We start from the raw sequence: 17,292 nt of genomic DNA on the forward strand, positions 1-17,292 counted from the left end.
TGATTGGACAATAAAGAGGAGGATGAGTGTCCAGTAAACCTCCTCCATGGCTGCTGCTGCTGCTGCGTCGCACAAGGTTAATGATGAATTAATTTCCTGGATTGGTGAGAGATTACACAATTAAAGATGGAGGACTTCAAACAGGTGGATTTACATTTTGACCCTTACTCAGCATATGAAGGACAGTGAAGTATCACATTTTCACACAATGGCATGCTTAAGCTGCCTTCAGCCTCTATGAAAAGTGGTTGCCTGTCAGTGGCGAGAATATGCTTATGTACTGTGATGGCAGTTCAATCCTGACCTGAGTTATCTTTATGTCAGTATTTTCTGCATTGCACAAACACCTTAACATGTCATATCATCAGCAACATTAATCTACTATTCTCTAGATGTCAGACCTGGGCTGTGCTCTGCTGCAGGTGCACATGCATTGCCCCAGCAAAACCTCTTAATGAGTCCTGTGCCAGTCGGAAGAAAAATGAGCTGTAACATATCCCCCTGATAAATAACTTTGTGGATACCAAATTAATTTTACTTTAAGTTAGTTTTAAGACTTGACATTGAATTGAGGTCATGATTAGCATATTGTGCAGACCAATTTACATCTTAAAACTAATTCTCTAAAATAATGTAGAGCAGAGTGGTGCAGTGGTCCACAGTGGGAAGGCTCTGGGCTCCAACCTGCCAGGGAATGCGAGCGTTAATGGTTGTTTGTCTCTGCATGTGATAGACTGATGATCTGTTTGTGGTGCACCCCACCTTATGCCCAGTCTCAGCTGGGATTGGATCCACCCTCCCCCCCACTGCAGCCCTCAAGGATAAGCACTGTAATACAATGCAATATAATGTTGGCAGTATAAAGTTTGTACTTGACAGAAGCAAGAGATCATTATGGAAATAAATGCTAATTATACAGAAGCTCAGGTTTTTGGAGCTTTTTTTTTCCAAGTATATTTGGGGCTTTTTCATGCCTTTATTTGATAATACAGTCAAGAGAGACAGGAAATGCGGAGGCAGAGAGAGGGGGAATGACACGCAGGAAAGGGCGCTAACCTGCGCCACTTTTTGGAGCTTTGTATCTATGGAAGACATGAGATAACACACACACAGTTGCCCACAAAGTTGGAATATATTTTATACCTCTTCTCATGAAATGATTGTGACAATGTGACTTATTCTTGATTGATACAGTGTTTATCTTCTCAAAACATTATTGATGAAGCTCTTCGAAAATGAAATTGAAAATAAAACCAGTTACTAACCTTTGTAATAGGAATAAAAAAAAGAACGTGTCCAAAAAGACCCCCCATATTCCGACTTCATGGGCAACAGCGTATTTGTGTTTGCCATGTAGCTTACTGGTCTTATTAGATTATGAGTGATTGGATTTCTGATGATTGTATCTATTCTATTAATTTTTATACGATTGGTGTGATTTTATCATCATGACAAGAGATACTTGAATAGAAGTTAAAATGCTATAAAACACTGAGCGAAACACCTCTCAACTCATTTGTTTTGATTAATATGTTAATTTACATCGTTTTGTTTGGGCAAAATAGATTTTAAAAGTGAAACCATATTCCAACACAATCATACATGCACTAAATTGCTGCTATCTTTACTCCTAATACCAACACTATTGCTGCAAAAGTTTATTGAATCCAAGAATATGGAATAAGAGTAGAGTAGAAAGATTGTGATGACGTACATGTACCGCCCTATTTTTTCCCCATGGCCAAGTCATATTCCCTCTGTAACAAACTGGCAACCTGTTCACGATGATCCTCCCTCTGACCCAGTGTCAGCTGGGTTTACTGGCAACCTTCAAAGGTTAAATGGCAGAAATCCTGGATGGATGGAAATCATATTCCCCATCTCATATAAAAGTTGGAGCAGTTCTTTCCTTCTGCTAGGTTGCACTTATGTAATATCAAGGCTATTTTCAATCTATGAAATAAAACTCTCTTTGCTTCCTTTTACACAGACACACACACACACTTTTCGTGCGTCTTACCTGAACTGCTGAGACGACCTTCACTGCTTTCTCCGGTGCCTTTCTTTTTGCTTGCTATTGTTCTCATTCTTCTTTAGTTGATTTTAGCATTTCTTAAGGCGAATGGTCCTCAGCGCAGGGTGGATTTTCATTCCACATATTCCCTGTTGTCCTGCTGTAGAATTTCATGAGGTTAAAAGAATATTTTTTTGACATGAGGTTGTGTGAGGTAGTTCCATTCACTAACCTTTATTTAACCAGGCAAAATTGAAAAATGTTCTTATTTAGGCAATGGCCTGGTAATGTTATGTATATAGTCATTACATTACCTGCACTAGATTATAATCACTGTGATGCCAGTCAGGAGAGCTGACCAGCTTCACAAGCAGACTAATGTGAGATCTATATAAACTATGGTGCCGTGCATGGTGGGCATGAAACAACAAAAAAAGAAAAAAGAAAAGGTTTTAGGCACTTTTTGAAACAGCTACAGAAAAATTAAATATCTGATTAAATGTTCACTTCATGTAGAAAATTTTCAGAAAACAGCACTTTCCTTTGACACTTGGCTGACCTGCAGCTGCAGTGTAACGCAGTATGCTTATGCGTGGGAATATGCCAGTCTCTTTAGACTTAGCCTCAGTCCATTTAAGGCATAGTCTTCACATTTCAGTCTATGCTCAATATACAGCCTGACCCTAGCTTGCTATGTCACCATTTATGTTAAACAATCCCTCTACAAGACGACCAATGAGCAACAACAGAAGAGCCTTCACCAGCCTCGCTAAAGAAAGGGAATCTGATTCCTCTCCAGTCGACCCAGTCCACATTTATCTGTGCAGTATCCTCTACAAAGCATTTGGCCTGTGCTCCTAGATCTGTCAGTCTGCTAGACTTGTACTTCTTCATCCAGTTGACCCAGCTTCTTAGATTTCATTGCATCTGACAAGGCCTCAGCCAAGGTGTTGTGAATGCACCTTGAACTGATAAGTGGGGGATCTCTCTGTCTCTCGTCTGAGCATCAAGCTTTAACAAGGGGGTTTTCACAGTTCCCTGACCAGAGGCAACATTTTGGCATGCAGTCCGTAGAGCCCAGGACCATCTACAAAGATGGAAGTACTTCTGAAAATCCCCAGAGAAAATGATTAGACAAGTGGCTGAATATTTTAACAGTTCTTTCCTGATCATACAGAGTAGGCTAAGACACTTACCACTTAAAACCTACCTTTTAGTTTGCCAAAGAAAGAGAGAAATCATTAGTTGCTGTTTTGCAAAAACTCTCCCTCTGTTTGGGTTTTTTTTTAATGTCACAGTAGAAATCAGAGCAAGATTTTCAACGAATCCCAGGTAAGGGTTTGAAGGAGCATTAGTAGCATGTGAAACCGTGTTGACTATGTCTCTGCTGATGTGCAGGAGATGGGTTTTCTTTTCTGATTTGTGTCTCCTCTCTCATCACACTCCAACAACCTGATTCCAGTTGAGGCTGCATGTCTGGAGAATGCCTGTCAATGTGTGTCTGGGTTCATTTTCCTTGAGGCCAGTTGCTGGGTAAACACTTTACCCATATCCTCATCGAAGCACTGAATAAGAACATTCAGAATCTTTTCCATCTGCTGCCTCAACTGGAAAAACATAGTTTGGTTTTCCAATTAGGGCAACCAATCATCTAAGGTTAACAGCAGCGGGTGACAGGTGATGCCCTGCAATGACTGAGTATTCACACACAAACAGCAATAGATTTATTTACCTTTGTTGAAGTTGTTGTCACTCAGGCAGGAAGGACTGAAATTTCTTGTGGTAAATACGTTTGATCATTTTTGTACTATGAACAAAAAGGGCATTCTTTCCGCAAACCCAAATTATAATAATTATTTTTTAAATTATTCTCCAAGACATCTGAAGCTTCTTTCAATAAGAGCTAGCTGGCCTGAATTGCTTGTTATTCCTTACAGTCCCATAACACTCTTCTCCGTTTTTCTTAATAAATTTATGCTCATCTAATAAACTTTAAAGGAGCTATTTGAAAGTTTTTGCTATTGCTGTGTAGCCAGCCAGCATTTGCAACTGCTGTTCATTTACCCGATCTTCAGCCATTGTTGGGTTCACAAGAACGCTACAGTGATCAGAAAGTGATGAGACAGTCTGACTGCAAGGGGTAGCTGGTTAGCATGCTAACTTCCACTACTACTACAACAGGATGTTCGAACAAACCGTTCTCTTTAAGGGTCTAAAGTGTTTACAATTATTTTCAATGTTTCTGGGAGTTTTTTGACCAGTTTTCTGACTGTAAAAGTTGACTTGCTTAGGATATTTCAGTCATTTTCATGTCAACGCAAGACATGCTATGGCAAAGACCAGAGAGCTCAGTGAGGACACATTGGAAATGCCAAAAAAGGAAGGTGGCCAGTGTCAATGGTGGAAAGTATCATCAAGAAGTACCAAAAATTTCAAGAAGTACCAACGATTATGTGCACCTATATAATCACCTATATGGTCACCTATATAATCACCTATATGTGCACATATATGTTCACCTATATAATCACCTATATGTTCACCTATATAATCACCTATATGGTCACCTATATGTGCACATATATGTTCACCTATATAATCACCTATATGTGCACATATATGTTCACCTATATAATCACCTATATGTTCACCTATATAATCACCTATATGTGCACATACAGTATATGGTCACCTATATGTGCACCTATATAATCCCCCCCCCTCGACATTTAGGCGAGTGTCCCTTATTTTCACAACTCAAAGGTGGCAACCCTAACAACAGTAGAAGTGATAGCAAAACAAATGGGTTGCTTCCACCATTGGAGACAACACTTAGCCTACTAAGTTTGCTACTAAAGCTAAGTTTGCTACATAGCAGTAACAAAACCTACCCATATATCCTTTACCAACTGCAAATGCAAAGGTGGCTATAACCTCACACATTTAATATCAATCAATCAATCAATCAATCAATCAATCAATCAATCAATCAATCAATCAATCAATCAATCAATCAGAAAGAAAATAAACACAGCAATAAAAAAATATAACAACATTTAACATAAATGTTCCTTTGCAGGAAGAAGAAAGATGGAGTCTACGTGATGACCTCATTGCTACATCTGAAGACCACAAACAGCACTGGCCCCATAAGGCCAAGTCAAAGACAGAATATTCCCAGAATGCATTTCACAGGGGTCAATATGCTAATTTTAGCATAGCAGCCAATGACAGTTCAGGAGTTGTGCTCCAGATACAGACAGGGTTGGATCAGGTTACGTGGCGGGGACACGAACAGTGTACGTGCAGTAATAAAAAGCGGATGGAGGACTGTACTGGGTCTGAAGGACTGATCTAGCACTTGGGCTACTTTATGTCTGTAGCCAAGCCCTTTCTTAGTTACCACACTACAAGCAGCACCAAAAGAATTGATCATGTGACAGCATTTCTCTCTGGGGGTGGTGGTACATGTCTCCTTGTAATATGAATCCTAAAAGGTCTGACAGGGTACATGACCTCACACATCATTACTTTGGGAACAGTAGTAAATCCTCTATCTTCTCTCTGACAGGACAGGCTGACAGTTATGATCTGAAGGCAGAACAACACCATCCTTGGGCAAAGTGTGCAGCGTTTACAATGACCCACAAGAATGTACTGAAAGCACTCTTGCCCTTCCTGCCATTTTCATGGACTTTCGCAGCAAACACTGTTGTGTGGCTTGTTGGTTAAGCCTCTTGGTTGCATGTATCCAAAAATAAAACTGGTGCCACTTCAGGCTTTAATTTTCTCCAGCCAATATTTAATTATATCTCAACTGCCTCTTTCTAATGACACTGTATGAATTACACCTCTGATATTCATGTAACACAGAATCAGCTCCTGTGTGCCTGAATACTGCTGCCCAAAATATGTTGTTCCCTTCATCAAGGCTGACCCCCTGGTTAAGTAATAAGATTAATAATACATGAGTTGACTGAGATGCAGTTCTATCCTCAGAGCAAGAGTGAGTTTTCATTTTGGCACCTCAAAGCTGAAGCCATATCCATTCATAGATGCCTCTGAGGACCTTGCAGAGGCCAAGACGCACACGTAACATTAGGCATGAGAGCTCAGGGGTCTGAGGGAATGGTGCAAACCCTGGAGATACTCCTACTACACACTGGTGTCACATATTGTGCACACATTGATGAAGACTTAACACAATTGCAGCATTGAACAGAAGCTCAGAGGTGGCAGAGAACAAGGCATCATAGAGGACACATGGACAAATGGCAGGCAGAAAGACAATGAAGATGAGCACTTCATCTGTGGGGCAGTCTATACGTTAGTCTGTGCTAAGAATGGAGATGAAAGCGTGGTTGTTGGTGGCGAGCTGTTGGTGTTAGCTCTGGTGTCAGGTGTTAGAGATTCCCACAAGGATTTGATCTGCTCCGCTGTGTTCCTAAGAGCTTCCTGTCAAAAAGCAGATCCTCATAATCCGCACTGTCGACAGCAGTTGCCATGGCATGAACTGGGTGAACCCGATGTATGCTCTTGATTGGAGGTCTATAGTGCAGCACCTTAATAATTTGCTCAGCTTGTCCCCAGTTCACCTGCTGGCAGGTGAAAGCCTTTTTATTCCAGAGTGTCAAGCTTTCAGGAACTGAGAAAATCATGACCATGGCACTTCCACTTTATGCAGGACTTTGAAAAAGATCGGCGAATTTAGTGAGGACTTAGAAACTGCATAAACAAAATCCATAAGCTGAAGTGAAAACATAGAAATTAATAAAAATAGAGGAGCTTTTAGTAAAGTTGCAAGTTACAGTCATTGTTTCACAGAGATTTTATCAGCCCTTCACTGGAGTTTGAATGGCCTGTACAGTTACAATGACTGGTTTAACACAACAGATTTATAAGGATATAGTATTGAGTGTATAGCATTACACACAAGGGAACCCGCCTCAAGAGTAATTAATGACACCATAACACATTTATTTTAAACAGGACATAATGAAACGTAAACCTCAAAGGTCAAAGTCGCCTCATACAAAATTTGTATTGATAATATGAATGCTTTCCCATTTAAGTCATTTTTAAAGGATTGTGCAGAGTCTTGAACTTCACAAACTAAGTCTTTTTATCTACTTTTTCAAGATATTACCACTTTCTGAAAGTTTATTGAGTAACTGATTAATCAACTAATGCAAAACACTGTACTAAAACAGCTGAATCCAATTAAAATAAATGTTGCAGTCCTTTTAATGCACTTTAACATATAATTCAAACACGCAAGCAATGTTGTTCATTACGCTGTGAGCTACTGCTTTGGTCCGGACCAGTTAATTAATGAATACACTGTGTCCTCCTCTGATGTCATGGGTTCAGCTGTGTCGTTGTGCATAGCCCACAGCCTTGAGAGACCTGCTAAACATACCAGTGTATATGCAGACCTTGAATGAGGTTCATATTATATCATTCAATTAAACCTTAGATAATGGAAAATGAAACTGATATCTCCTGATGCGATGGCAACACAGAGAAAGGCCTCCACACATTAAAGGCGATCACAGCCAGATGGCACTAAGTTTCCATGCAGCACTGCCTGAAGTCTGTCCTCTAGTGGTTTAAACAGAAGCATGGTTCTCACAGAGCAGAGGGCTCTGATGAATCCAGTCTCATCACTAAAGAAGTAATTATCACTCCTATGCTGAATTCAATTTAATTATTTAGATTCTGTCACGAATTGAAAGCTATAGATTTGAATGTCTTTTCCTTTGGGTTCACAACACACATTCTCCTTCAGTGTCTTGGCAAGAAACTTACAAAGAGAGAAAGAGGGGGAAAAATGACAAAAACATTTCATTTGTCCTTCAGAGGTAAAGCAAAGTGAATTTAATTTACAGTGTGGAATGGTCTTTGCAGAGTGTTACAAAAATACCAAAAGTACAAAAAGTGTAATTGCTTAGGGCTGTTTAAGGTCTTTCAGCACAAAAGACTCCAGCTATGATGAACAGCTGGATAAATAAGCAAATAAATATTCTCGTTGGTCAGCTATCAGTCTGCCTTTGGGTCATATTTTCATTCCCCATCGACAGCAGTGTTGGTGTCAACACTGTTATCAATGGTGTTCATGTGTTCATCCTGGACAGAGAAGTTGGCGTGCTCGCTGTGGTCACCGTGATGATTTGTATCATGATTCAGTTGTGCATACTCCACTGATGTCTGTTGAGAAGAGACAAAAATGAAATGTGAAGCTGATGTGAAGAAAAGAAAAAATGACTCTAATTGATGACATTGATTAATATAGTGTCACTGCATGACACTGTTGCCTACGTCAGACTGTGACACAGACTATTTATAATATAGGCCTAATATTCACTCTAAATTCTCCAAATGTGAATCCATTCACTATAACAAAAACGAATGTAATCAGTGCAAAATTACATGATTCTTTGCTGGATATTCCCTGGGTAATTATTAGGAAACTGTAATGGATTCATGAAGCACTCTGCTTTACTTTGAATGAACCATTTCAGTTACCTACAACAGCCTGCAAACAATAACACTGACTCCACAGGGTTTCTGTTTATTAACCGTGTCTGTCCGTGAGAGGTCTCTCTGAGCAAAGACACAACAGATTCATGGGTGTGTGTTCCAATTTGTAATATGCGCATGCACTGTATGCACGACGTGTGTGTGATGTGTGGGCTGCGACTTACACCATCAGCTTGCTCTGGAACACCTGTGAAAACAAAGCCAGAGGACATGCTCAGAAAACAAAAGGGAGTGTGAGGATTAAAAGAGAGCCCACACACACTCATCACCGCTCCAACGAACAGTTCCCCGCTCCCGGGAAACGAGCAGCTTATCACGTCACATACATTCACACTTAAGCGCAATGAAGTCTTTTCCTATGAGTCAGGAGCACAAAACAAACCAGATGTATGTTCTCCTTTGCTTCTGCTGCATCATTGTGAGACACACAATGACGTGCGAACTGCCAGGAGTTATTAGGAGTCAATGACTGAACACTGGGCAAAAGTTTCCCCCATGAGTACAAAACAATGGAGTGCGTTTCTCACTTAGTGCAAACGGATGTACCCGCTGTTTGGCTCTGATTGTTGGAACAGGAAGTTCTTTTTGATGAAAGCAGGAAGTGGACACCTGGCGACAGGGCCTTCTGTTTTAATGGGACATTCTTTCACTAACAATGCAGATGTTTACAGTTGGAGTTGATCCTGTTTCCTGGCGCTTTTTTTTTCAAATGTCAGCCTGTGGCCTGGTTTCTCTCATAGCACAAGTGGGATGTGTGTGAAGAGCAGGATGTTAGTCATACCTTGCTTGGAGTTCCTCACTTCATTGTACGCGGTGTCTGTGCCCGTCTCCACTGGAGCTAATGTGGAACAAACACACAATTGTTTTTAGGGCAATGTTTTTCAGGTCAGATTGATTCAGTTTAACAACTGTTATATCACAGATTTGAAAAAAACAAAACATTGAAGCTCAGAGGCAGTTTTACCTCTGTTAGGGTCAGCCTGACTGGTCTTCACCTCTTTGTACTCAGGTTCTGTAGGAGTCACACTGATCTGGTCATCAGTCTCTGTAGCACAAAACAGTAACCGGCACTGACAAACTTAAACTCTCACATTACGTTAAAAACTGCAAATAATATAGCACTTGAATTAAGTCATATTTAAAAGATACGGCTGCTGATATTCTATATTCTTTACATTGTTGACAAATGTTTATTCTGGGTACATACACCACCGTGCTGCTGATCGTACCCACTAGTGCACCATGTGTATTAATCTGCAGCTGAAAATAGTCCCCACAAATATATGATCTATATTAGCTGAAAAATATTTGCTGAAAACTACAGTGCCCAGATGTTGAGGAAATGTGATGTGTGGAGGATCACAGAGAGGATAGGGATTAGAAAAATATAGATTAATACCAGCCTCATCCTTAACAAGAATACATACAGTTAAAAACTGTGTGTCTATTCAGTCTACTCACCAGAGCCTGATGTTTGGTCACTCCAAATACTCTTTCCCATCATGCCTGGTGTGACTACGAGAGAGAGAGAGAGAGAGAGGACCAACACAGCACCAGCTGTTGAATCAGTATGAATTTACATGCTTAAAAATGAACAGTAAACAAAGATAACATATTTCAGACTAAATTGTTCTTAAACACATTTTACATGCCTGTATCTACTGTATATTAGGTTAAGAGGCTTTTACCATTTGCAGCCTCGTTGACCTCGGCCTGGGTGAGGCTCAGGCGCTCCACTTTGGTGCTGGCTGACTTCCTAAGACGAGGTGGACACAATTAGCTTAGCACAAGCAGGAAGCTCTGAGGGCGTTAGCATGCTTCTTCTAACTCTCCTTACTTCACCTTCAAAACATTGATTTTTGATAAGAACCAATGTTACTCACACTGACAGCCTGTCTGTTCTTTTCCTTTTGAAATGAAGGAGACGTGTTTTAATGGCGAAAACAAGGACCAAGGCCAGTATAAGCAGGATGCAGAGGACTGCAATAAGACCCTTTTTCCAGCCAGCCATCTTCACTGTAAAATAAATCAAAGTGATAAAACTCAGAAGTCAAAGTTCAGTCACTAACTAAGAGCAAACCTTTCTGGTTTATGTAATTTACAACTTGCAAGTATAAACATTTCATTTCACAAGTCTGTTGTTCAGTTAAGGTCAGTCTATTATTCATATTCTAGGTGATCAAGTATTCCAATAAATGCTGAGTCGAAGAAAAAAAAAAAGCATCTCTGTGCCCTTATGGTGTGAAACACATTGAAAAACGTATTATTAGTCCTCTTCGTCTAATAGTACACTGTCATACATCAAATTCTTGAACACAGTGACAATCCAAACTAAAATTGATCCTCACAGTCCCAGACTGTTCCCTGCTATCAACCAAAAGTGACACATACCCCCAATCATGATAGTGCGACTACTTTTGGTATCGTTGGCCACGTTGGTGCCCGTACAGTAGTATTCCCCTCTATGCTGTCCTTTGACATTGCGTATGACGTATGATGCTTTCAGCGTCTGGGAGCGCTGTGAAATGAGGACACCCTCTCGCACAGTGTACCAGGCGAAGACGATGGGGGTAGTGCCTCTCTGAACAGAGCAGAGGAGAGTCACATCCTGACCCTCAGATACATCTCCCATGTTGGGTGCTATGGTCAACACTGGTTCTGACACAGGCTCTGCAGGGAGTAAAATGTACATTAGACTCATAGAGCACAATGATTTCACAGTAGTTTAAATGATTGTCATTGTTTCTGCATCTCACCTATGATGTCGGTCGAATGGAGAAGCTGGCTCCCATCTGCTACAGCGGATGGCCAGTTTTTACTGTTTTTGGCGTGGCAAATGAAATTCTTTAGGAGTGACCTCTCAAAGATGGCAGAGCAGTTAAATATGGCTTGTTCTCCTGGCGTGCTCACCACCCTTGGCTCACCAGGCTTCTTATCAGGCCCCGATAGGGTGTACGTAATGGGCAGACTGCCATGTTCACTGGCACAGAGGACCTGGAAGTTCTTTCCCAACACCAGTGTCTGCCCAACCACACTCAGCACAGGTTTGGAAACGAGAACTGGGGACAAAGACAAACATCCGCTTGGACAACAGATACTAACAAGACCCAGACAAACAAGGCAACAACCATGCTAACAGCACTGTGAAGCTGTACTGAGTGGCGAGTTTAATGTAACGATCACCATGTGAACATGCTGATGTTCAGCACGTATCAGTTTAACCATGCTCACCACCTTGGTTTATACTGGGCTAACTTTTGCAACAAGTAGCACTAAACACAATGTGCAGCTTCGGCGGGGACGGGAACCTTGTTCGTTTTTTGAGGTTGGAGTAACTGAAATTTTGACCTTGTGATGGATAAATGAGATGTCAGGGTTGGAATAAAACCAAGTTTCAAGGCAATAATTTCATCAGTTTTCAAGGTCAATTAAAATCCAAAATGCCAACTACAGAGCAATGTCATCTTAAACCATATACATCTGAATCCAAGAGACTCAAATAAAACCTTCTAAATTGTAGAATAATCATAATTTGTGACTTACCTTTGGCTTTAACAGCAAGTGTCTGGCTTTCTTTGACAATGTTGATTTCATGATGAATGGATCGTGCTTGACAGGTGTAGTTGCCATTTTCGTTCCGGTTTGCAACGTGAATGTAGTTGTGCATAGAGTTGATTTTTCTGTTGTTTTTGTAGATGGAGAACTGGATGTTATCCATTCTGATCCTCTCACGAGCGTAAGGAGAGACAGAGCAGACCAGTTCCATGCGGTCGCCCTCAAAAAGTTCAACATTCTTCAAAGTCAAGATTGGCTTTGAAAACAACTCTGTTGGGATCAGGTCATAAAAACAATAAAGTAAATCTTTGCAGAAAATATCTTTTAGTATGAAAAGAGAAAAGGACTTCGAACATACAGTGAGAAAGTACGTAATGAGGGGGGTATCCCGTACTTGCCTTTGACTGTGATGTTCTGGCCGATTTCTTTTTGCACGGTGTTCCACTCTGCCTTGCACACAACCATCCCAGACTCATATATTCTAAATCGATGATTGAAGCTGCCGTAGGCTTTCTTGAGGATGCTAGTGTTGTTTTTCAGAAATACTTCAACATTCTTCAGTGAAGTCTTCACTCTGCAGACCACCTCCAACAGGTCCCCCTCAAAAACTTCAAGAGGGGGTTTGACGTCAATTTCGAGGGAAATTTGGGCGTCTGCAAAATACATACAGGAAAAGTTAATTGCATATTATTTGGCAGGGAATTTGATGTTGTCATGGTGACATAATAATAACTCTTCTAATCACCTTCAACCTCCATTTCAATCTCCTTGCTGAGGTTGGAGGGTCTGGTCACAGAAACCAAACTGATATCATAGCTGCAGTACAGGGTGTAGTTTCCAGCGCTTTTCAGGACCAGAGTGGTTTCTGATGAGTTCCCAGTGGGCGCTAACTGTGCTATCTTCTCAGGCTCTTTGTTTTGAAATATCTGAAAAAAACTGAACCTGAGGACACCTTTCTCCTCTGGTGCACTGCAGGTGGCTTTGAAGTCTTCACCCGTATAGAACGTCTTAGTCTTAATAGTCTTACTCAGATACAGGATGGGGGTCTGCAGGCCTGGGGAGAGGAAAACCCAACAGAACAGAGGAAAGCAAAGCCATTACTAATATTACACACTAATACTGGTTGTTCAGATGTAACAGTACACATACTGCTGGGGTATGGTGGATGTATTGGTTGGCTGTGCAAAAACATGTATTGCCAAGAAGAAACAAAGAAAAGAAAGTGGATTCTGAGTTTGATGAAAAATTATCCATCTTTTATCTTGCAGCACATTAACGCCAAAGGCGTATATGTACATTCCTGACACTAATTTAAAGTAAATAAGTTTGCTTTACATAACGGCAGGAGAAATACAAAAAACATGTCGGTACAGATTTTATAGCATCAACCATTTCCTATTGTTTGCCCTAGTGATTTTAACATGTTTTTTTGCAAAGCAATAACAGAGCCAAAATATTCTCTATGATTGATATGTAACTCGAGAAACTTTCCGTTGTCTGAAAATAGTTATTTATACAGTAGAATGCAGGAAGTCCTCTAAGGTATTCTGTCATGTGGTAGAAATGTTAGGCAGCAATGTGAATTATTCATCAACCTGAAAAAAGAAAATACCAGTGATTTTGTCTCACTAGGTTAAGTTGACTTTTTCCCTCCACCTGTGCTGTTATATGGGGACTTCTAGCTAAATATTGCCTTTTTTTTTTTTTTACATTTAACTACATTATCCGTAGGAGACGAAAGCAAATAAAAATGCTTTGGTGAATGTGTGAACGTGTTTGTGAAAATGTAACCTTTACCTATGACGGTGAGTGTCAAGGCACTGCTGGCTTTGCTCTTGTCTTTGACTGTGACCCGACAGCCATAAACTCCAGAGTCTGCAGCCCTGGCTGGGTTGAATTCATATGCAACTGAGTCTTCTGTAGTTGTAGAAGAGTGGATGACAGCACCGTCCTGTTTGATCTGGAAAGTGTGCTTCAGGTTCGGGATGTTGGCATGGCTCACTCTGACCTTGCAGCCGATGGTAACCGGTTCCCCACTCCCCACTGTGGTTCTGGGTAGGATCGAGAGGTCAACGCCATCTATGGTATAGTCTGTAGGTCCCAGAGTCGCACAGACAAGACAAGCATGCATGCACATCAGAAAGAAATCATTTCATTTGCCTACACGTCTTGCTTATTTAAAAATCAACACAAAGGGGCGAAGCAATAATACAATACGAGAGTCAGGGTCTATTATTCTCTCCACAATAAAGGTGAAGGCGCTCCCCAGCCCTCAGTCTGCTGAACAGTAAGCAGGAGCTGCTGAAGGAAGGAAAAGGCTTCAACAAACAGTGCCTGACCCTCTCCTTCCCCTGGGGGAGCTCTGTTGATTTATCCCTGCCTCTGCTCTCCCTCAGCAACAACAACACACTGTGACCTGCCTCAGCTGCTACAAAACAATCACATAGTCCACATCCTCAAAGTACAGCTGGCGTGCGCGCTGGGCTCTGTGATGAAGAGAGGCTGAGGCAGTGAATGACTGTACTCATTCAGCCACTGCAGAAATAATGAATATATAGAGTGAGTGAATGTATTATCGACACTGACCTTGATTGCTTTGTGAAAGAATACATACATAGTTGTGATTTTAGAGAAGTATTTAAAAAGAATTATTCACTACCTTGCTGATAGTTTGAAGAGAAATAACAACCAGTGTCTTCATGCAGAATATGAGGCTGGTTCGTTTGTCACAAGGACTGAAAACAGGAGCCAGCTAGCCAAGCAATATACTGTATTACCTACCTACTAGTGAAGTTCATGAATTAACATGTCGGATCTTTAGTGAGGTGGTACGACGTGCAGAGGTTTGCACTGTGTCCTCAGTGTAATAAGGTTCTGGGTTCGATTCCCGTTCATTCTAAATTGACTGTAGGTGTGATTGTGAGAGTGTGTGCATTGATTGTCTCTTTATTATGTTGGCTCTCGTGATAGACTGGTGACCTGCCCAGGGTGAACGCTGCTCTCACCCTGTGGCAGCTGGGATTGGCTCCAGCGACTCGGCATGGATAAGCAGTACGCTGGTGGTGGATGGATCTCTTTTGTTTAATCTGTAGGAAAATAAAACCTCAGGGTCCCAAAAAGACCTCAAGTCGATTTCAACCTCGACAAGTCGTCAGTTTCCCGCACTTTTCGGTTTCTGTGCGTGCTAAGCTAACCAAACCAGCTACTGCCTACATGAAAACGGTTTCAATTTCGCCATTTAATACTTAAGAGAGAAAAAAAAGCACATTACCCAAATGATAATTTATTCCTGACTGCTTCTATGGCTGTCTACAACCCCAGATAAATTTTGTTCCAAAAGAATTAATTTGCATTTTAGTTCAAATTCGTGCTGTTTGCAAAAATTGAGAGGTTAATCCAAATTCATGCTGATGTGCAAGAAATACCCAGGCTCACCTATGACAACTAAAAATAGCTTCAATGAATCTCATTAAAGACTTGAGAACATCAAGGAGGCCAGGAGTGCATAATACAATGCCCATTTCCAGCGAAAAATAACTGTGTGTGGTATAAATAGCTGTCTTGTCTAAATCAGCAAGGACTGGATAACCTCAAACTGTCTCAACACTGGAGAAACCCTGAGCTAGTTATTAATCAAGAGTCAGGAATACAGTAAAGTATAGTGCAATTTCACTTACCTGGCTGTCCTGCGTCGCACTGCACTGTGTTTGAAGAAAAGAATAAGAATTAACAGAAGTGAGAATCAGCAGATTTTAAGGGTTTAATTGGAGGTAGAGCCTTTGTCTTTGAAGCAGCTCAACAGAGGGTCCTTACCGAAGAGCAGGTGGCTGGCGAGAAGCAGCAGCAGCAGCAGGTTGGGTGGCCTGGAGTCCATCCTGAGTGATGGTGGTCCACTGCTGTATGATTAAAATACAGCTACAGTGGGGCAGAGACAGGGGCAACAAGGGCCAGTCTGAAGAACAGGGGAGGGCCATAGGAAGGGAGAGGTGGAGTGTGGAAGTGTGGTACATGTAAGAGGGTGTTCCTCATCTTATCATACTTACTCCTTATGCTGCTTTACTGATCAGGAAATGGCTGCGACTTCCTCAGGAATACAGTGTTTTTATTAGTGTGTGAGAGGAGATAAGTTTCAACAATGTTGCACTAGGAGCCTTAAGAAATGGATCTGAGCTTGCAGCCTCCTCAGGTCTCGCTCAGCATGAATCTGGTTTCTGACATGATTTAACACCTAATTATGAATAACACTCACTTAGCGCTATGCTAAGTGCATGCTCTACTATGACTATAAGGTGTTATCAAACTGTTGCTTTCTCTGATAGATGGACCCAAGCACCAAACACATCAACAATTATGCAGCGACATAAAGGTTGTGCTCTACTTTGCCTGGCCCACAGGCTCACCTCTTAAATTGTTAATGTCATCTGCGGCTACTTTACTGAACCGCAGGGGGTTCCCACGGAGCCGTAATCCAATCTCTTATTTAATATATTAAGCCTTATCAAAACATTCACCACCTATACCCCAAGTTTAATCCTCTCTCCAGTGCTTGGTACCCTCTTGTAAAAACTGTGAAATGAAATTATAATGGTGCCACTGAATCATTTATAGGATACAAACTAAGATCTTAGGAACTGCCGAGCTTTAACTGCAGAGTGTGTACTGATGGTTTATATATGATGGACACATACAAAAAGAGAAAAAATCTTAAAGTGATTAGGAGATTTAGAGAAAATGCACAACGTAAGGGAATGTCAAATTAAATCATAACTGTATCAGTCCGGCAATTCATCTGCTATTCAGCCAATGAGAAATTAGACTGGAGTGTGTACACAGTATTGTTGATCAGGTGTTAATCGCACAACAAATATGTAGTTATCAAGGGTGTTTTCCTATCAAATAAAAAGCCTTGGGCTACACAGTTCCTCCAGAGAGCAGTCACTCTGCCGTCTCTGTGTATTCCTCACAGTATCTCTGGAAGTGCATAGAATATTAATATCACAGACTGCAAATAGCAATTATACGTTTTGTTGTCACAGATACAAAACTGTGCAAATATCTTTAATATCAAGAAGGCGGTTGCATTAGTATTTCCAGACTTACACTATGTATGCAGCATGCAGCATGTTGCAATCCTTAACTACAGCCACTAAGAGGTGCTGAAGATTAACACAAAAAGAGGTGCT

The 17,292-nt window shown here is 41.0% G+C and overlaps 1 protein-coding gene and 1 long non-coding RNA gene across 3 annotated transcripts; both read right to left on the bottom strand.

The window, feature by feature from the left end:
* Window positions 1-2,469: 2,469 nt before the first annotated feature.
* On the bottom strand, window positions 2,470-4,148 carry LOC146983177 (uncharacterized). The gene is made up of 3 exons (XR_015036354.1): window positions 4,079-4,148; window positions 3,221-3,621; window positions 2,470-3,118 (listed from the first exon to the last, which is right to left on the bottom strand). It is a non-coding gene; the product is annotated as an uncharacterized LOC146983177 (long non-coding RNA).
* A 3,692-nt stretch (window positions 4,149-7,840) lies between these two features.
* pecam1a (platelet and endothelial cell adhesion molecule 1a) lies at window positions 7,841-16,043 on the bottom strand. 2 transcript variants are annotated; one of them, XM_085784625.1, is made up of 15 exons: window positions 15,923-16,036; window positions 15,787-15,810; window positions 13,907-14,200; window positions 12,855-13,163; window positions 12,508-12,762; window positions 12,098-12,379; window positions 11,311-11,613; window positions 10,946-11,224; window positions 10,438-10,570; window positions 10,243-10,310; window positions 10,016-10,069; window positions 9,519-9,599; window positions 9,336-9,392; window positions 8,719-8,741; window positions 7,841-8,221 (listed from the first exon to the last, which is right to left on the bottom strand). In XM_085784625.1, exons 1-15 carry the CDS (start codon window positions 15,981-15,983, stop codon window positions 8,078-8,080), a joined length of 2,367 nt encoding a protein of 788 aa, XP_085640751.1. In that variant the 5' UTR covers window positions 15,984-16,036; the 3' UTR covers window positions 7,841-8,077. The 2 variants fall into 2 exon arrangements, 1 of the variants encoding a protein (XP_085640751.1); XR_015036309.1 differs by having other exon boundaries at window positions 7,850-8,221; window positions 10,243-10,306; window positions 15,923-16,043.
* Between the last annotated feature and the right edge of the window lie 1,249 nt (window positions 16,044-17,292).

Source organism: Trachurus japonicus, chromosome 8, assembly GCF_045865225.1.
Source record: "Trachurus japonicus isolate A0001 chromosome 8, Traja_1.0".
NCBI classification, from domain to species: Eukaryota; Metazoa; Chordata; class Actinopteri; order Carangiformes; family Carangidae; genus Trachurus; species Trachurus japonicus.